General features: G+C 32.0%; 2 protein-coding genes and 1 long non-coding RNA gene across 6 annotated transcripts; 1 reads left to right on the forward strand and 2 right to left on the reverse strand.

Moving 5' to 3' along the window:
* Nucleotides 1-2,291: 2,291 nt before the first annotated feature.
* LOC132730032 (uncharacterized) lies at nucleotides 2,292-7,799 on the reverse strand. Its single transcript, XM_060715877.1, has 6 exons — nucleotides 7,709-7,799; nucleotides 5,604-5,660; nucleotides 4,831-4,961; nucleotides 4,303-4,476; nucleotides 3,144-3,190; nucleotides 2,292-2,362 (listed from the first exon to the last, which is right to left on the reverse strand). The coding sequence occupies exons 2-6, from the start codon at nucleotides 5,648-5,650 to the stop codon at nucleotides 2,324-2,326; spliced, it is 438 nt and encodes a 145-aa protein (XP_060571860.1). The 5' UTR covers nucleotides 5,651-5,660; nucleotides 7,709-7,799; the 3' UTR covers nucleotides 2,292-2,323.
* A 3,946-nt stretch (nucleotides 7,800-11,745) lies between these two features.
* LOC132730029 (T-cell-specific guanine nucleotide triphosphate-binding protein 2-like) lies at nucleotides 11,746-20,148 on the reverse strand. Of its 4 annotated transcripts, none has more exons than XM_060715876.1 (3): nucleotides 20,019-20,148; nucleotides 13,495-13,592; nucleotides 11,746-13,031 (listed from the first exon to the last, which is right to left on the reverse strand). In XM_060715876.1, exons 2-3 carry the CDS (start codon nucleotides 13,559-13,561, stop codon nucleotides 11,845-11,847), a joined length of 1,254 nt encoding a protein of 417 aa, XP_060571859.1. In that variant the 5' UTR covers nucleotides 13,562-13,592; nucleotides 20,019-20,148; the 3' UTR covers nucleotides 11,746-11,844. The 4 variants fall into 4 exon arrangements, with proteins under 4 accessions (XP_060571859.1, XP_060571857.1, XP_060571856.1 ...); XM_060715874.1 differs by lacking the exon at nucleotides 20,019-20,148 and adding an exon at nucleotides 18,983-19,023; XM_060715873.1 differs by lacking the exon at nucleotides 20,019-20,148 and adding an exon at nucleotides 15,293-15,350.
* On the forward strand, nucleotides 15,866-17,419 carry LOC132730031 (uncharacterized). Its single transcript, XR_009625711.1, has 3 exons — nucleotides 15,866-16,157; nucleotides 16,384-16,561; nucleotides 16,717-17,419. It is a non-coding gene; the product is annotated as an uncharacterized LOC132730031 (long non-coding RNA).
* Nucleotides 20,149-20,951: the final 803 nt, after the last annotated feature.

A 20,951-nucleotide genomic window follows, 5' to 3' on the forward strand; every position in this document is an offset into this window, starting at 1 on the left:
ATGTTTAGAACGTGTTTTACGTGTTTTACTGTTCTTTCTGTTATTTTTTAATGCCCCGGTCACATATTCACGGATAATGCCACGGAAGAGCTACGGTCTAATCGTTCACGGATTACTACGGAAATGTGAAATTCCGTAGTTCGCTACAGTTTCAGTACGGATACACAACGGTATGAGTACGGAGTTCGATGGATTTACCACCAAAATCCCCGGGAGAGACACGGATTGTTACGGACCGACACGGTTTGGTACGGAGCGACACGAATCAAGACGGATGCACTACGGATACACTACGGATACACTACGGTCTGCTACGGTATAAGCACGGTTTAGTGCGAATTAGTACGTGTCTGATACGGAGAAGAACGAATTGATACGGAGAAGAACGTATTGCCACGGACCTATACGGACCTATTATATCCGTCCACAACCCCTTGCATGCTCATTTTCAAAATGCCTCACAAGAAAAGAACACCTAGAAAACGAATTGCAGAGTTCACTGATTTTGGCGGAGAGGATTCGGCCTCATCACGTCCGACTCCCGAGTCATAACAGGTTCGATTAAAGTGAATTTCATGAAGGACGCCGGATCCTCAATAGGTTCGGCCATGAGAGCCTCCTACTAAACATGAAGGGGTCTTCGTAAACTCCATTTCTAGTACACCATCTCCTCTTACCTGATTAGATATGGGCTAGTTATCATTAAAGAAAAATGTTGATCAATACTGCTTCTCTTTTGATTTTGAAATTTGCTGTTCATTTTACAATAACATTAATTATCGTGAACGTTTATGTTTTAAAAATATGTAAAAAGCTTATTAATTAATCTTATTATCACCCAAGGGCCAGCGTCCGAGGCTTATGAGACACTTCTTTTATGTACATAATTATTTACTCCAATTTCACGATCCAAATTAATGTTTGTAAAATAAGAAACATTAAATTCTATTCTATTACTTATGGATTGTAGTACGATATTAATATATTTTTTACCTCTGTGCATGTCATCAAGCAGCTCGACCACTGCCTCCGCATTCTGAGCTATTTCAATTTAAAGTTGCAGCCAGTAAATGGCAATTATCATTTCTTGAATGTTCACGCAAATATGTCTTTTTTAACAAGAAGGTATACTATTAATTTATTCCACGTATGTAATATAAATCCTTGTTTATGCGTACTAAACAGTGGTGGACCGTACCATTCCGTACCGTTTCGTGTTGCAACGCAATAAACCGTATAAGACCGTGCTAATCCCTGCCTCTCCGCAGTACAACGTATTACGATCGTAGCTTTCCGTGGCAATGCCGTATTAATCCGTATTAAAACCGTAGCTTATACGTAGGGTAACCGTACAAATACGTAGTTCTCCGTACCAAACCGTGGAAATCCGTAGCAGGTTGAGTCCTACGAATCAGTACGGACTAGTACGGTTTCCGTACGGACCAGTACGTAACAGTACGGTTCAATACGGACTAGTAGGGATACGCTACGGTTGATTTTTCCGTAGCAAATTTTTGTGCATGTTCAAAAATTGTCAAGGATCGCTACGGATATACAAGGACTACTACGATTGATTATGGTTACAATACGGAGAGCTACAGACCAGTACGGGTAGCTACGGACGATGCCGGAATTAATCCGTGGCTCTTCCGTGGGCGTATTCCGTGAATATGTGACCGGGGTATAACGCAATAAACAAAAAATATATCATTGAATTTGATTACTTTGATTACTACGAGCGAGGGGTGAGGGACCATTGATGCACATTCAAAACAATTGGCATATATAATGTAAATATTGGTAGCCGTTCGGTGAGCTCAATAGGTAGAGCGTTGGACCGTGAATCGGGCGACCCGGGTTCGATTCCCGGACGGCGCAGGTCACTTTCGTTGTGATTGATCATGAAATCCTTTCTACGGTCATTTGCACTGAACCTCATCTCTGATATGTACAGAAGTTTCAGTTCCTTGCGAAAGTGAAGCCAACTAGTACTGGTGAACTGCTTGGCAGCTTGTCAAGGAACGATGCGTTGGTTGAACTAGTGAATTTAATGTGGCTTCCTGTCGTGATCCGGAGTGAAATCTACCAACACCACCATCATGCTAATATTGTCACATGGTTAAAACCCCAAACAGAACCATTGCCCCTTCCTCCCCAACAACTCAAATATCTTAATGAGTTATTTTCTTGACAACTTTTTAAAGTAACGTTTAAATTACATTTATTATATGGCATAAGTTTTCTTTCTCAATTAAAAAGGTAATGATGTTATTCTTAATAACACGTTACAATTATATTTTTTATAACTTTTATTAACAAGTAATTAACAATGCAAATGTCCAGCTCCTCCACAAGGGTGATTCTGAAATGTAGTATAACGTAGACATAATGTAGACATAATGTAGACATAATTTTATTAAAACTGTGAGCATAAATTGAATGACCAGGATCTGTAGCCATTGAAAATGTCGTACAGACTACTGTCTAAAAAAATTGAACACATATTTTTGTGACCTACCATTCTACTTTGCTAAAACATTGTATTGTCACAGTATCAGATTTAAATTGATCAACTTCCAAAACGTGAATAAAGTTATTTTCGAATAATGTCTGCAAATAACCACAGCAATGGACAAACAATAGTTTGCGTGGACTCCCGAAGTACAAAAAGTTGTTTTGTCTCTTCCAGGTATCATCGTAACGGTATGGCATGTGCGGATCCAGCAGTGAGGAATGTTTGTCAAGAACGCCCGGGGATTTGGTTAGTGCGTGGGACTTATATCAACTTATCTTTTAAATTCATTTTATCAATTTCGTATACCAATCACCCTCACCCACCCTCCTATTGAAAACGAGTAAAACCCATGACCCCCTCTGGAATAACCTTTGTTGAAATTGTGCCACCCTTCTGATAAGAAATATAAGATACGCGCTTGTATAGCGGTATTTTACAATAGCATAAAACATTTTACTTTTTTACTGGAAACGTACGGTTACCAACGACTAACTTATATCACTTATATAATTATATCATAGATTTTTCACATTTGTTTCATCTTTAATTTTTGTATATGTATAAAATCAAATGTTGTCTTATAGCTTAAAACATTAAATCTTTAATAAAATATACATAAAATGTTTACCACTTTAATGAAGTTTGCAAAATCAGCAGTTGAAACTTGATGGTCACCTGCAATAGATACAATATCATACTGAGTGGACTTTACCATTAATTTGTCGCAACCGGATGTGAATGACCTTTGCCAAAAGTGACGAACCAGTCTTGTGGTCTGACACTAGACTAGTTGTACAGCTCGAATTCGCTCATTATCTATTTACACTAACATTGAATATATTGAATATGTTAATAAATAGGGGTGTCGATAATTCTTATATAAAAGCATATTATGTATCGCCTTAATATTTAATCACCTTAACAATTACTTATGTTTAACAGTTCAGCGTATTTTGCACAGTGGTGGAGTGTTTACTTCGTAACCATAGATACCATGATTCGAATCTGGAAAAGGCATTTTTTCTGTCTTATTCTTTATGGTTTTTATTTTTTTTTCAGCGAACTGGATTTTAGTTCCTCGTAGATTTCCTTCACACAATGTTATTAGAAAACATTTAATTTTACACATATCTGCTTTCAGCAGGTTAAGTTAGAAACAATGCAGTCGTGATTAGAGAGAGTGATCAATGAGAAATGGAAGACAATTAAATATATGAATATACAAATGAGCCACAATTATTAAAAATGTAGCCCATTGAATTCAGAGCATCAAATAGATTAAAAACTGATAATACTTTTCAATCTCTTCAATGACTATTAAAATCAAATAAATTCAATTTTAACCGTATTCAATTTAACTTTAAATAGAGCAAAATATAAAACAAATTACAGGTTTATTAAAGAGAATGTGAAAATATTGTTTGAAAGTTAAACCATACACACAAAAACAAATTGCAAAATTGCAGATTTAAACTTGAAAAAAAACATGTCCATAGCCCGAGATCTTCATAATCTGAACTCTGTAACCACTATACCGTCCATAACCACATTGCAATAAAATGCAATGTAATAAGTGAATAACTTGCACAACCCATTATATCATAAGGGTACGACCGATTCATGTAAACGACACCCTTCAAACTTTTAATGGATTCCTCCAAATAAAAGCAGGACAATCTATTACACATATTCAACATCATTACCATCGGGATCGAGGTTGGTTATAAACAAAAACATTAACAATTGGGATCGAGGGCGGTTATTGTATATGTGAAACAAAATATTACCATCGGGATCGAGTGTGGCCATGTGAAAGAATAAATCCAGATCGTTCAAAGTGCCTGCGGGTAAGAAGAATTGGTCCAGTTTGTCAAAGAACGCGGAAGCATCTGCCACATTATCACCATACCGCGTGGTCCATTGGCTTACAAAGTCCGCTTTTGAAACCATGTTGTCAGAAGCTTTTTCAATGTATAATAAAATCAAACATTTAGCCATCTAAATTGCATCTGTCCTTTAAACGCAATTGCTTTGTAACAAAATAAAAGCAGTTGAAACGAAACGATGTTGATCAATTATAAGTTTTTATCATTTACATTGTAAGTCCGTGACTCCGTGACATGATATTTCCATTAGAGGGGTCAGATGACGTAATCATAGAAACGCGTCATTGAAATTGACGCCACGTATTTACTAGTATCTTTAAAAAAAGAATACGTTCGTATTTAAAACAGCTTGACGGTACATTTATAAATGTTTAAGATATATGTCATTAATATCAAGAGTACAAAATAAGTAACTGAGAAATCACTCACGAACATCTGTGTCCCATCTGGCAAGTAACTCCTGGTTAAATTCAGCTTCTGAAATGATACCATTTCCGTCAACGTCTGTCTCGGAGATTACCTGAGCAATGACGTCTTGCAATGTCCTTGCAGATGTCAAACTAAAAAGATAATTACAATACCCATCGTTTATACCTGTATGGCCAATATATAGTGTCTATCTACACGTGTACCAATTTATTACTTTTACAGCTGCATTACCATTCTTATCAAATATCTTTATTTATCGAAAAACAAAGAAAAAAGAACAAAATTTATTATATTTTGCATATTTGATCATAATTACATGAAATATTTGTCAACGATCATTAAGAATTAATATTAATCAATTTTGCGAAATCATTGAATGCAAAACCTTAAATGCACATTATGCCTCAGAAATCAATCCTTTTTTATTCTTTAGAAATGTCAAACATGTTTTTAGTAATGTTTTAATGATGTATATAGAACATGTTAGATGTTAAACAACTGAATAAAGTAGCGCCAAATGTGCAATAATATGTCATAAAGCTCCTTAAAATGTAAATGTGGTATTTTGACTTCCATAAAAATACTTATTTACTATACTTTACCAATCGCTCAAATAGAAAATAGAAGCAAAATACAACTCATCTACATAGCAGATATAAGTAAACCAGATACTAAATTTTTTAACGTTTTCGAGAAATAAAAATGGCATCATATATGAGGTAAAATGTGCCTTTAAGTTATATTTTCATAATCGGAATATATTTTGAACTTACCAGGTTGTCAATGACAACAACAGCACGATATTACCGAAATGATTCATCACTTAGTTGCTGAAAACAAAACATTCATATGAATGGCTATATCTTGAAAAAAAAAATATATCACCACTTTAGGTTGACATATCATCCGTTGAGAAGAATTGATTAGGCACTTTTCATAAAAAAGATCAATTATTATGAAAGCGCTCTTGTGTTTTTTTTTGTTTTGTTTTTTTAGAGTAGTTACAATGTACTTATACTGAGTTATAGAACATTTTGAATTAAAGAAGAGGCCTCTTCTATTATAACAGGCCTATGTATTTATATTAATCTCTGTTATTACATGGTCTTCATTTTTAAATGTGAATCTTTAGAAATGATAACAGTGTTTGACAAAGGTATGTTAACTTTAGACCAGCACATATCACAATAGTGTTCACAGCTCGTAAATATTCCGCTAACTGTAGAATTCAGTAGAATTATCATTTCGGCCGGTAGAAATCATCGTATCGGCGCCCTTTTTTGTCTTGTCTTCGCCTTATAATAGCGAAAGGCTAAGACAAATAATTGTCAAGTTTCTTCGCCATATGATAGCGACAGGCTAAGACAAATAATTGTCAATTTTATCGTGTCTTCGTGTCTCCCCCTCCCCCCCTGAAAGTCGAAGACACGATATTTTGCCAATTTATCGTGTGTTTTCGCCTTCCGTATTTTGAGGCGAAGACACAACGACACGATAAATAATGTTAAATATAGGGTACCGATACGAAGATTTCTACCCGCCGACACGATAATTCTGCTAATGAAGATCTCGTGTCTTCGCTTATTAAAATAACGTTATTTCGCCTCTTCGTGTCATTTGAAGGCGAATACATGATGATAGAGCATATTATCGGTCCCTGTGTCATCGCCTTCGGCATTTGAGGGGTGCAAACACGAAAACACGAAATGGCAGAAATCAGCCACAACAAGCTTGTGCAAATTTTCCCAATTAGCAGACATATGGGAACTAATAATGTCTTCATGACTTTATAGCAAGCAAAACAAAAAAAAGAAAAAAAAAGATCTTTAAGATATAGGGAGAACAAAATCGGAAACAAATATTCCCTTTACAAAGACCAGTGTTAAAGATGAAAAAGACTGATTTTTTTCAAGACACAATTATGGAGGATTTTACATGACCACACAATTTATTTTTACCACTTTTAAGAATTTGTTTTGTACGTCATTAGAAATTAGTTTGCCCCAAAGACGGTTACGCCAAACAAAATCTAGTCGGCTTTTAGATCAACAAATGCACATAATCAATTTGCCTTATTATTCAATCTATTGTTGAATGTTTCGTCCATAATCCCCCCCTGTATATTTAGGAAAGTCTGCAGGTTAAGGATTAAAATGTCTAATAAATCGACTGTTTATAAAAATAATTTAAAACACTAATTATTGAGCTGGTTAAAATTTATTAGAAACGCGCGACAGATTCAATTTTGTAAATATACGTACTAATAAACTTTTACCTATACATAAAGGCATTGGGACTTTAGAATTCTACATGAATCGTTTGCTTTATTATTCTTTAGATAATTTACAGCAACAATCAACAATCAGTTTGTTAATATAAAATAGGATCATTTAAACTGCTTAAAATTTCTTCTAGTATCTTATAGATTACAAAGTGAATTTAGATTAGCTTTCCAAAAATAATTTTTCAAAATTGTTTTGGTGTCATTAAATTCATATTTTCAAAAAAAAAATCTGTTTGAAGTTTAAATGAGCTTGTTTAATATGTTCTTATATGATTAAGTTTTTTTTAAATTATTCTGTTTTGCTGTGTTTTATTTCTCAATTTGTATTGATTTCTTGCCATGTGAAAATCTCTTGTAGTCTACATTCTAAATTGAATAACTTAGGTGTAATTCTCGACATTATTTTGCCCGAAAATGCGACGTTATCATTATTTCATTTACGCTTTAAAAATCATTCTGCTTTTAAAAATATAATTTTGTAAATACAGGCCGCTAAACTAAATATTATTTCTCATATTCCCAGACATGATTTATTATCTTATGTTTGCAATAATCTTAAATTTTGTTCTTATTGAAACAAAACTAGTTAAATACCTTATTTTTGGTCAGTCGCTTGCACTGGACTGAGTCAGTTGAAGTCATGGAATTTCTATATAAGAGTTTTGGACCGGACAGCTGGTCATTTTTCCATTGTCTTATCTCTTTATCTGTACAATAATTAAGTATGGCCTTCACTCATATATGGTCAACGGTTTTGTTGACCGTTTTGGTGACCTATCAAGCGTTCATGACCCTGATTTAACTAACTCAGTCTTAAATCTTTTCAATATTACTGATCTTTAAAGCAATTCCTTGCCTAAGTTGAAAAAAAATGTAACTTGTCATAACTCCTGGTTAATTATGTTTTGTATGTTAAAACAATTTACGGCAATAAATCCACAACCCATGAGTCATTGGCCCTTAAATTTTATAGGAACATTTGTCCTGAACAGTAGCTGGCACCTCATGATTTATTGATCGTTAGTTCAAGGGTCAAAGTCACATCGCTAAATCCGTGGGCCCTTGGCCTTAAACATTATAGGTGCATTGATGTGGGTCAGTAGATAACACCTATTGCTACTGGGGTCTCAGGTCAAGGTCACATTGGCTGTCAAAACGATTTTTGACTAACTTGACAACCAAATAATGGCTTGGCGCTCAAACTTCATATGATCATTGGTCTTATGCAGTAAAGGACCCCTTTTGTTTTTTGGTTCGAGGGCTCAAAGAACAAACTCACATTGAAATTTTTTCCCAAAACGGTTTCAGACCAATATCTCTTAGCATTTGGCTCTCAAATGTTATAGGAACATAAAACGTCTTGGGAAGTAGATGACCCCTTCTGATTTTTGGGTGGTCAATCTCATATTGACATTGCAGCCCAAATCGGTTTCCGACCAATAACTCGACAACCCATACTTTCTTGACTATCAAACATCATCCTTAACAGGCGCATTGGTCTTGGCCAGTAGAAGACCCCTATTGCTGTTGAAGCCACATGGGCAAAGTCATTGTTTCATTTAACATTGGCTGTCAAAACGGTTAATTGACTTACCATTTGGCAGCTCAAGCGGCAAAGAAGCACTAGCCTTGGACAGTAAATGGCTTTTTTTGATTTTCGGGTCGAGGTTTTAAGGTCAAGGTCACATTGACAAAACGGTTTCCGACAAATAGCTATAAAACCAATGAGCTCTTTGCCCTCGGATTTTATAGGAAAGTTTTCTTGAACAGTTAATGACCCCTTTTAATTTTCGAGTTGTGTGTTCAAAGGTAAAGGTCACATTGAAATTTTGAACTTATGCGATTTCTGACCAATAACTCGACAATCAATAGGTCATTTGCCCTCAAATATCAAAGGTACATTTATCTAGGTCATTACATGACACATCGATTTCGGGGTCAAAGGTTTCCAACCCATGAACACTTGGCACTCAAAGTTTTCAGTAGGAGCATTGGTCATTGGCAGTAAATGACCCCTTTTGATTTTAGGGTCGCAGGCTCATACTGACCTTGTACAAAAACCGAAACGTTAATCAACCAATAATATAATTTCCATGGGTCTTTGGCTCTCAAACTTCATTGGTACAGTTTGCATGACTCCTATTGAATCTGGAATCAAGGTCATACTGGCCTTGCAAGTCAAACCCTTTCCTAGCAACACTGCATGCAACTTCAGACAGGCTGACTAGGGGTCTATAACTGATGACTTTAAATGATGGCTGCAAATAATGACTATAAATGATTACTTAAACTGATGACTTTAAACGATGATTATAATTGATCACAATAAATAATGACCATAAATTATGACTGTAGGGATGGTTTTAAATGATTACTATAGATGGTAACTATAAGGCTATAAAGGCTATAAATGTTGACTATAATTAAAGACTATAAATTATGGTTCTAAATGATGACTGTAAATCATGACTATAAAAATAATGTCCATAAATTATGACTATAATGATGACTACAAATGATGTCTATAAATGATTACTATAAATGATGACTATTAATAATGACTATAAATGATGACTTTAAATGATGAAATAAATGATTACTAAAAATGGTAACTATAAATAATGACTATGAATAATAACTATTAATAATGACTATAAATGATAACCATAAATTAATAGTAACTATAAAAATGACTATAAATGGAAACTATAAATATTGACTATAAATGATGAAATAAATAATGACTATAAACGCTGACTATAAATGTTGACTATAAATGATGGCACTAAATGATGACTATAAATAATAACTATAAATAATGACTATAAATGATGAAATAAATGATGACTATAAATGTTGACTTTAAATCATGACTTTAAATGTTGCCTATAAATGATAACACTAAATGATGACTATAAATGATAACTATAAATGATAACTATAAATCATGACTATAAATGGTAACTATAAATTATGGCTATAAATAATAACTATAAATAATGACTATAAATGATGACTATAAATGTTGACTATAAATAATGAATATAAATGATTACTATAAATGATAACAATAAATAATGACTATAAATGATAACTATAAATAATGACTATAAATGATAACTATAAATAATGACAATAAATGGTAACTATAAATAATAAATATGAATGATGAAATAAATGATGACTATAAATGATAACTATAAATGATGACACTTAATGTTGACTATAAATGGTAACTATAAGAAATGACTATAAATGATAACTATAAATAATCACTATAAATAATCACTATAAATGATGACTATAAATTATGACTATAATGATGACTACAAATGATGTCTATAAATGATTACTATAAATGATGACTATTAATAATGACTATAAATGATGACTTTAAATGATGAAATAAATGATTACTAAAAATGGTAACTATAAATAATGACTATGAATAATAACTATTAATAATGACTATAAATGATAACCATAAATTAATAGTAACTATAAAAATGACTATAAATGGAAACTATAAATATTGACTATAAATGATGAAATAAATAATGACTATAAACGCTGACTATAAATGTTGACTATAAATGATGGCACTAAATGATGACTATAAATAATAACTATAAATAATGACTATAAATGATGAAATAAATGATGACTATAAATGTTGACTTTAAATCATGACTTTAAATGTTGCCTATAAATGATAACACTAAATGATGACTATAAATGATAACTATAAATGATAACTATAAATCATGACTATAAATGGTAACTATAAATTATGGCTATAAATAATAACTATAAATAATGACTATAAATGATGACTATAAATGTTGACTATAAATAATGAATATAAATGATTACTATAAATGATAACAATAAATAATGACTATAAATGATAACTATAAATAATGACTATAAATGATAACTATAAATAATGACAATAAATGGTAACTATAAATAATGAATATGAATGATGAAATAAATGATGACTATAAATGATAACTATAAATGATGACACTTAATGTTGACTATAAATGGTAACTATAAGAAATGACTATAAATGATAACTATAAATAATCACTATAAATAATCACTATAAATGATGACTATAAATTGTAACTATAAATAATGACTATAAATGGTAACTTTAAATAATGACTATAAATGATAACTATAAATAATGACAATAATTTATAACTATAAATAATGACAATTAATCATAACTATATATAATGCCTATAAATGGTAGCTATAAATAATGACTATGAATGATAACTATAAATAATGACTATAAATGATTACTATAAATAATGACAATAAATGATAACTATAAATATCGACTATAAATCATAACTATAAATAATGGCTATAAATGAAGACTGTAAATGACAATAAGTAATGACTACATATGATTGCTATTAATGCTGATCATAGGTGATGCCTTTAGGGATGACTATAAATGATTACTCTCTATCAAAATCTTTGAAATAATTATATAAGACTACGTCATAATTTGTTGTTGAATGTTTTCCAGTAAGTTTGGAAATACCAACTTGCGCACAAAAACTTTACCAAAGTGTGACGGCCACGGCGACCCCAAACACAGCCAACAGGATCAATACAGTACCTCTTTTAATTCTCCGAAAATGCGAACTTTAAATAAAGAATAAAGTGATTACATTATTAATGTTTTGTGCAATGCTGCAGGCACATTTTATTCAATTGAATTTATGATCATTTATTTTCAATGCATCCTCTACCATTAAGTTCAGTAAGTCGTGAAGACACCATGTCGTCATCGCATACGAAGCAGCTCCACTCAAAGCATGTCCAAACAGAGGCAGAACGTACTTGACATATTTCGCTGTTGTTAGCGTCCCTGCCTTTTTAAATCCTTTTTTGGACAAATAAGATAGAATTCCTTTCGCGGTTAAACCTATTAAACGACTTTGAAGATTCAGATTTTTCGTTAACTGGTCAACGGTTATTTCGGATCTCTGCGCATATGCTTCTAGCATTTCCTCACTGAGACCAAACTGGGTTTTGTAGAATTTGGTTTCTTCAATCAGAATTCCAATATCAACGAAACTATCCATTAAAAGCACAGGTATTGCCCCGGTTACACCTGACATCAACGATAAAGTATGGATCCTCTCGGATAAGATTTCTTTTTTTCTTAAAATCATATCTTTTGTTAAACGAGTCATTGATAATGTTAGTGCCTCTTTTTTCTTCTCGGAAGTATCATTTACCAATTGATCCATTAAATGTTCGAAGTCATATTTTTCTGGTTCGTGTAAATCTATAAGGTATACATCGATTTTTTTTTCCAAATTAAGTTTATTTAAGTTATATTCGCAGTTCTGTCTTATATCATCCAGCACCTTCGATTCCGTATGTGATTTCGGATGGTCATGTTTATTATTATCTATATCTTGTCCCACTTTGTTGCGAACAAAATAAAATAATTTATCTTTAGCATTCAACTCCTGAGCAAACCAAAAATCATCATCACGAAAACGATCGGAAGTCATAAAAATGAAATAATCAAACAGATTAATGTTGATTTTTCGAAAGTAATTTTCACGATTGAAATTTGGTGTCCCAACGCCTGGAAGGTCCCACAAAACTAAATTAGGATATTGAGGATGTGGATAATCTTTGACCTCTTCAGTAGTTTCTTTGACACCAACTGGAGCAGAACCTTCATCATCAGCCGTTAATCCCAGTACCGTATTAATGAAACTAGATTTACCCGTGCCAGACGTTCCAAACACAGCCAAATTTATTTTCACATTTTTCCAATCGTTCAGTTCTCTGTCTAAAAACAATTTAACTGCAGTCGATCCACCATCCTCAAAAATGTCAGCAACTTGTTTAAAGAAACCTTCATTATTATTCGGCCCTTGAAGAAAAATAAAGAAAAATAAAGATCAAAAGCACATCAAATTCGCATTTGTTTTGCGTGCGCGCCAGTGTGTTTTTTTTGCGTGCGTAACTACATAAAAATTGCTACTTATGGAAAAATGCTTTTGGGCGGCACTAAACGTTTCCGGACTGAAATGTTTGTATAGTTCTTATTCAGTATTTATCAATATATTATTTTGTATTGTTGAAACAAGGAAGATTCGTTTTACCAGGAAGAAATTATAAATGATGAAAATGATTGCTATAAAACGGCATTATTTCGTCAAACATTTATTAGAACAAATTGTTTCTCAAACTTACACCAAAGGTTTGTTCATTTCGGAACGATATATATTGATATATAGAGTTGAAGGAGCAACATTTTTTACAATTTCTGTGTTCATACAGGGGCTGTACACTATTTCTTAATTAAATTGTTGTATTGTACATTTTATACTTACTTGTGGAAAGAACTGACTGCTTGTGTATGCAAATAACAAGTAGAATTAGCTTCCAATACAAGCCCATCTTGAATGACACGTCCGATCAAATAAATAACCTAAAAACAACAAAACAAACATTCATAATTGTTCGTAAAAGAAATAGCTATGGGAGTAATAATTCTGACATACAGACATGAATATTCTTATGTATAAATACAGTCTAACCTGCTTACAGTGGTCAGTAAGGGGACTTTAAAAAAGCTTAAATGGCCGCTATAGAAGGGTGACCACTGTATGCAGGTTGACATGATTATCGTAACAAGTTATAATAAAATATCACTCTATATGGATTAATTCTGTTGAAAACAAAAGCGAATAGTATTTCAATGAGCATGAGAGATTTAGAACTATTTTTCACAGTAAATCAGTTTTCTGTTGAAAAATAGTGATTTCATGCGGAAATTCTTATGAAGTTCGTAATCTGAATGATGGAACTTATACATTATAAATAAACATTTGTTTTTACATTAAGCAGTCAAAACATAAAACTCAATTACTATTTTAATTTGATTACAATAATCATCGTCTCTTTTGGGCCGCCATAAATAGAGGATATTGAATGAGTGTAAGTTCAATACTAAATTTATTGCACGAGTTGAATAGAATTATATTATGCGAGCCTCTGGCGAGCATAATATTATTTTATTCAACGAGTGCAATAAATTCAGTAATGAACTTACACGAATTTAATATTCTATTTATCACATACCAAAAATAAAGACCGTTTAAAGTGAAATAAGCGTCATTTTTCATTGACGCGCCTATAGTATAACGCTAACATTTAGCACGTTTTTACACTATGTTTGTATAACGCTAATGACGTCACGTCAAAATATATGCACGGCCGTGCAATACCATATTTACGGAGTCGCAAAATCGGCACGGGTGTGTGATAAGCAGGGCTATTTTCAAACTTTAATAGGTCTATGTTATTCAATATTTATGTAGCGGAAATTTTCTGCAAGTCATTCTTTATTTTCTTACAGCGTAACAATTAAGATCTTCACTAAAAACAAAAGTACCGTTCATGAAAGTAAAACAAGCCTACAAACCAAGAAAAATACAAAATAAAATTCAAATCGCAATTTGAATCAGATTCCTTTCTTCATTTCCATAATTATTTTTATTCAGACCAGTGCTTTGAATTAGTGGTTTGAAAAATAGTTCATAAAAACCTAATCTGTTTAAATAACGCTACTGAGTACGCATTTAAATCTGAACTTTAGTCAGATTAATAAAAAAAACCAACCTATTTTATGGTATGTAAACGTTACATGTATTCAAATCTAAAGTTTTCAGACTTACAAGTTTTACATATTAACTGATAAGGTCTTTGTTAAACACCAGTGCAAGGTTCCAAACGCGTTGCAGACTTTTCTCAATATATGTACATTTGTATTTCTTTGAGTGTCCATTAAAAGGTGTACTTTCGGTTTCGAATTTCCCTCGTTAAGTATCAATTATGCATACCTGTATATAATCAATTAAATATGAATGGAAATTGACTTAAACTTTAAAGAATACTGAAGTGCAGAATATTAAACATAACTGTAGGAAGGTACTGATCTACCATTTTACAATGTAAAGCAACGTAATACTTGTTTGTCTAACGAAAAGTCGTTTCTATGACAGAGCAATTTTACAATGTGAATACATTTATATATGTATTCCATTTCAGTAAACATTTACATAAAATACCACTATAATCATAAGATTAAATTCGCAGTGACTGCAAAATAAATAGTTAAAAGAATACCTTTTCCACCCTGTTCAAAGTTCTTCAAAAATTCAAAAATCTATTTTTAGTTGATGTGGTTTCCAGCTTTACTTTCACTTTCGATTTCAATTTTTAAACTTTTGGGCCCTAGTGGATTCACCGTAGGGAACGTGTTACAGTATCGCGTTTTTCGGTTACAGAATAGAATTTTAAAGATGGAGGATTATTTGTGGGGAGGACAGGTAGGTGATTTTTATTCCGGTCCATACTACAAGTAGGATGTTTTTGTGTTTTGCTTGTAAGAACCAGAATCCGGTTTCTTGCATAACAGACTGGCGTTTCCGTGAGTTTTACACATGCCGGAAATTTCATCTGGAATGGGGGGGGGGGGTGCCAGATGAGTCGCGTGCCATACATCAATGTCATTTTAGCGCATTTTATGAATGAACCGCGTTAAAATTGCGTCATTTTAGAAGAGAAATATGTATTTAGGATGACGTCATTTCGCCGTTGTTATTAAAGTTGTAAGTTCATACGCTAAAATAAATATTGTAAGAAAATAGTAATGAATGAAATGACTTTAATTTCCATGAGCATATATCATATTGAGGTAAACCATTTTAAATATGAAATAATAGGCCTTTCTCAAATTATATGCATACTTTACATTCCATCACCAGAGAGAGGCTAACAGGGCATGAATGTAAACAAGTAATATCTGACCTGATAAGCCCAAGTGTGTTAAACTTACCGGGGAAAATATACTTTTTATTGTTGTGTTTCACTCTGTTATTCCAATTCTAAATATGATTATACGGTTAATTTTCATAAAATACGTAAGGATGTGAGTTAAATAAAGGAAGGGATTGTGGAAATAAGATGGGATGAACGAGAACATTTCGAGGTAAAATTTCATTGTTCTTTTCTTTTTTAAACTAAGCTACTTTATATGTATTACTACTTACATTAATTAATCTGATTTCTCATTGTTTTAAATGTTTCATTTAATTATTAACATAATAAAATGTTTTGTTCATTAATTTCATTTAAATATCACACTAATGATTAATCTAAACCAAAACCGTTTTTATACTAAAAAACAATAACAGTTATTTTGTTTACCATTTCAGATCAATATATGACAAGACAATATTGCTTGTTTTGAAGCATTTCACAAAATAAGATTAACGATCATGGACACAAATTCATATATGTCTGAAGAGAATAGATGTACCTACTTGGTTCAAATGGAGAAGTAATGAACAGACCAGTAAGATGGACATTAAAGAAGATTTTGCCAGATGAAAGGTATATCACAAGACTTAATTTTCATTTTTACACATAAATAAAGTTCAGCTACAGTAAAAAATACTATAAATGCAATAACAATATAAATGAATATATTCTAGAAATGTCATAATTCTTGTTACCACTTCATAGTAAAATGTATATATATTTTTCAGGAATTCCATTGGTAACAGTAATGAACACAAATTGACAACTGGTATTTGAATCGCCTTAAGTTGTAATATCTCTTCATGGCAGTTGCAGAACAGATGAAAAAGAAACTATCAAACAGTTCAAAGAAGAATTACAGAAAACTGAGGAAGAAAATAAAATGTGATATTGAACTTTTGATACAAACAAATTTTTAAATGATAACAGTTGCATATCTTGTTTACTTTGGATTTTCAACATATGTATATTCATTACAGTTTTCAATGTTTAAAACATCAGCAAAAACATTAAGAGGTATTATTATGAAGCAAGCAAAACAAACAGCTTCACTGATAGAAAGATATAGATGTTGCAAGCTGACAAAATGTATTTTAGTATATTTTAAAGGACCATTTGTTTATTCTTTTGTGTCTTAATTCAAATAAAATAATTAAAAAGAAATCATCGCATTACTTTGTTTTTAACATTACTTTGTTTTTAACATTGTGCTTTGTTACATATATGGTACAGCTGCAGGGAATATGTCAACACGGTAATAACATTTAATATTTTGTCCTCTTATTGCATTATATACTGTTGAGTGAATATTTCTTGGAATGCTAAAAGAAGTGCTGAAGCTAGATGCTGTCTTTCCTAATACCCTCCGACTGCAAGGTCCTGCACATGTATTCTGCAAATGTTTAGTCCCCTAAGTAAATGGAATGTCTGGGGTTGTTAAGTCCAGGCAACATCTTCTGGAAGTGCTGTGTACCCAAATGATTTGTTATATATCAGCTAGTACAGGGTTCAACAATATGACCACATTATCAAGTCGGACCAACTGGACAAGTGCAATAAGCTAATGATACCTCAGATTTGACTGATATTTGCAATTAAATGATTGTAATTTAAATTTGTTAAATACTAAGTATTTAATACTGTAATTAGTTAAAACAATTGATAATATATAAGTTTCTCATCCGTTACTTAGCATGAAATGTATGTTTCCAATGCTTTTAACAACATCATGTGTTGAGATACTGAAACAACATCATGTGTTGAGATACTGAAAATCCATTGAAATGTATAAGACGGGGGTGTGGTGTCATGTCTAAACAAAATTGTTATTTTGATTTGGTAAGGCTGTCTGTAAAGTTAACCAGTTACTAGACAGTCATCCAGAATTTTTGATTTTCAAATACAAAATGAATAAAACTTATTGTTTATTTATTTTTTTTTTATTTCAATGGCTAATTTTAGGGGAAGTATGGTACCAACTGTTTACATCTATTATTAGTTAAGTGCCTTATACATTCTTGACCAACATGTGTTTAGGTAAGCAATAAAATACTGATAACATAGATAATGTCTGTATAAGTTGCAAAGGGTTAACCTGATATAATACTTGTCACGGATTATTAGGAATCAATTGGAATTATCATAAACATTAATTCACTTTTCAGGTCTTTAATACATGTATATCCTTCACTGTATATAGCGTAAAATAAACCATTTATCTCCAGAAGAGATTTTTGTAATGTTAAATATAACTCTCAACAAGTATGTAGTACTATCAGTACTATATCAAGATCTCTATATCTTTCGGCCATATAATCGTGATATGTTTACATAGAGCAGATACTGGAGCTTGCCCTGTTAACCTCGTTTTGAGAAATCTATGAATATGTATGAGGTAATATTAAGAAGGGTCTATATTATTAATCTAGTCATTTATTTATTCAGCCCTTGCACCGCAGATTTATCTCTATATTGTCTAATAAATATGCAGATCTGACAGTTTGAAAATTTGAATCGAGAGACCAACGCATTGTTCTCCCATTCCGACATTATTTATGCATGCCTAGAAAAAGTAAATCTGCAAAAAGTTAGTCCTTTATGTTAGGAAACGTTTATAAAGGTAAATGAACAGTTGAACCTATTTTCCTGTTCGTTAAATGCGTTTGAAAAAATAAACAATGTTACAGTATACTGTAGAGCGAGGTGATTTGCACTGTATGGACCGGACCTGTCCTCCCCACAAATAACCCTCCATCTTTAAAATTCTATACTGTAACCGGAAAACGCGATACTGTAACACGTTCCCTACGGTGAAGTAGTATGGGCGTGATTTAATATGTGATGTTGACTTTTTGATAGTATCTGCTGCAATATGACATTGGTATTAAATTATATATATATATATCTGTTTACCGAAAAAAAAAGTTTTAAAGAAAATAATTCAAGACAAACAGTGGCTTGAAAATCTTAATTTTACAAGTAAAAGACAGATACCTGAAATGTTTTGGATCACATCCAGATAAAAGGGAAATAACTTGACTAGATTACTTACTGACTATCCGAGTTTTTTTTATCGGACCTGTTTCGCATAACACATGGCAGCAGAGGAGAAATTTACACAAATACATAATGTGTCTGTGAGAAAAAATGGATCCAGGAGTTTTACAAGAAGGAGTCATGAGTGATTTTTTTTATGAGTGCATGTCTTACATGATATTCACACACACAAAGAATAATAGATCTACAGCACCTACTTTTATATTATATCTACAGATGCGCAATTTTAGCTAATTCCATAGTAGGGGTAGATCTATATAACGCATTTTGCAAGAGGTTGCGAAGAATTCAAAGAATAGTTAGGTCTGAAGTTTACAATAATAAAAATATTTAACTTAGTTTCATGAAAATCATAGATTTGATAGATCAACATTATCTTGGACATAATATAAATTAAAATGGTAAAGATATTTTCCGTATTTTCACTGTAAAAATTTAGTTTTCACTGCAGTGAAAAATATATTCCGTATTTTCACTAGTATCCTGCCGAACTACGTGTCTCTAAATCCAGCCAATGAAAATCATAGATTTGATACATTATCTTGGACATAATATAAATTAAAATGGTAAAGATATTTTCCGTATTTTCACAGTAAAAAATTTAGTTTTCACTGCAGTGAAAAATATATTCCTTATTTTCATTAGTATCTTGCCGAACTACGTGTCTCTAAATCCAGCCAATGGGAAAGTTTTTCGAATCGTCAGGTAAAAAAAGAAAAGATGTATGATAAAAAGAAAATATAATTTTTTTTCTATAAATACGCCGGGATTAATTTTATCTTATGGTGTGAAAGGTGTCATATTTTCCTCTGATAAAGAAAGTTTGCAGTATTATAAATTCATTATAAAGATTGTTGACAGGTTATATGACCTTGGAATATAGAATCTATATACATGTACAAACAACTGTTTATAATTATAAAGCCATATAACCTGTCAAAATCTTTACTATAACTAATAATATACTACTAACCATGACATCCCCTCGAAATAATCAAGGAGCTGCAGAGATTATATACGTGTAGAAGAAGCAAATTTCCTTGTTTAAAATCAACAATTGCATGTTACTAATTTCCTACTTCTTGTTAACAATACCTATGTATTTGCATTTCTCCAGCTAGAAGGTATATAAAATTACATTTTTCGAAATGATGTTTAAACATGTTTATCACATAAACCGCGGCGCAGGAGTGTAATAAAGCCATTTATCACATAAACCGCGGCGCAGGAATGTAATAAAGCCATTTAATAAAAACGATATTACACTAGACGATATTACACTAGTGTAATAACACTTTGACGTCACGTCATTTGCGCTATAAACATAGCGTGAAAGCGCGCTAAAGTTAGCGTTACCACTATAGGCGCGTCAAATAAAAGTGACACTTGTTAACAGTTTACCGTTCTTATTTCATATATGTGATAAATAGAATATTATATTCATGTAGATTCAATACTAAATTTATTGAACTCGTTGAATAAAAAAATATTATGCTCGCCAGAGGCTCGCATAATATGATTTTATTCAACTCGTTCAATAAATTTAGTATTAAACCTACACTCATTCAATATCCTCTATTTATCACACACCCGTGCCGATTTTGCGACTCCGTAAAAATGGTATTGCACGGCCGTGCATATATTTCGACGTGACGTCATTAGCGTTATACAAACAAAGTGTAAAGACGCGCTTAATGTTAGCGTTATACTACAGGCGCGTCAATGACTCTTAGTTCACTTTAAACGGTCTTTATTTTGGGTATATGATAAATAGAATATTAAATTCGTGTAAGTTTATTACTTAATTTTTGTACTCATTGAATGAAATAATATCATGCTCGCTAAAGGCTCGCATAATATTATTTTATAATATTCAACTCGTGCAATAAATTCAGTATTGAACTTA

This window comes from Ruditapes philippinarum, unplaced genomic scaffold (genome assembly GCF_026571515.1).
Source record: "Ruditapes philippinarum isolate M1 unplaced genomic scaffold, ASM2657151v2 ctg1615_1_1_1_1, whole genome shotgun sequence".
NCBI lineage: Eukaryota > Metazoa > Mollusca > Bivalvia > Venerida > Veneridae > Ruditapes > Ruditapes philippinarum.

What these genes read in the sequence shown, in the direction of transcription:
- LOC132730032 (XM_060715877.1), bottom strand. Translation starts at nt 5,650, where the DNA reads ATGAATCATTTCGGTAATATCGTGCTGTTGTTGTCATTGACAACCTG. An exon ending in TTGTTGTCATTGACAACCTG is followed by an intron (nt 4,962 to 5,603) that starts GTAAGTTCAAAA and finishes TTATCTTTTTAG; the next exon opens with TTTGACATCTGCAAGGACAT. An exon ending in TTGCAAACTTCATTAAAGTG is followed by an intron (nt 2,363 to 3,143) that starts GTAAACATTTTA and finishes ACTACATTTCAG; the next exon opens with AATCACCCTTGTGGAGGAGC.
- LOC132730029 (XM_060715876.1), bottom strand. Translation starts at nt 13,561, where the DNA reads ATGGGCTTGTATTGGAAGCTAATTCTACTTGTTATTTGCATACACAAG. An exon ending in GCAGTCAGTTCTTTCCACAA is followed by an intron (nt 13,032 to 13,494) that starts GTAAGTATAAAA and finishes TTTTTCTTCAAG; the next exon opens with GGCCGAATAATAATGAAGGT.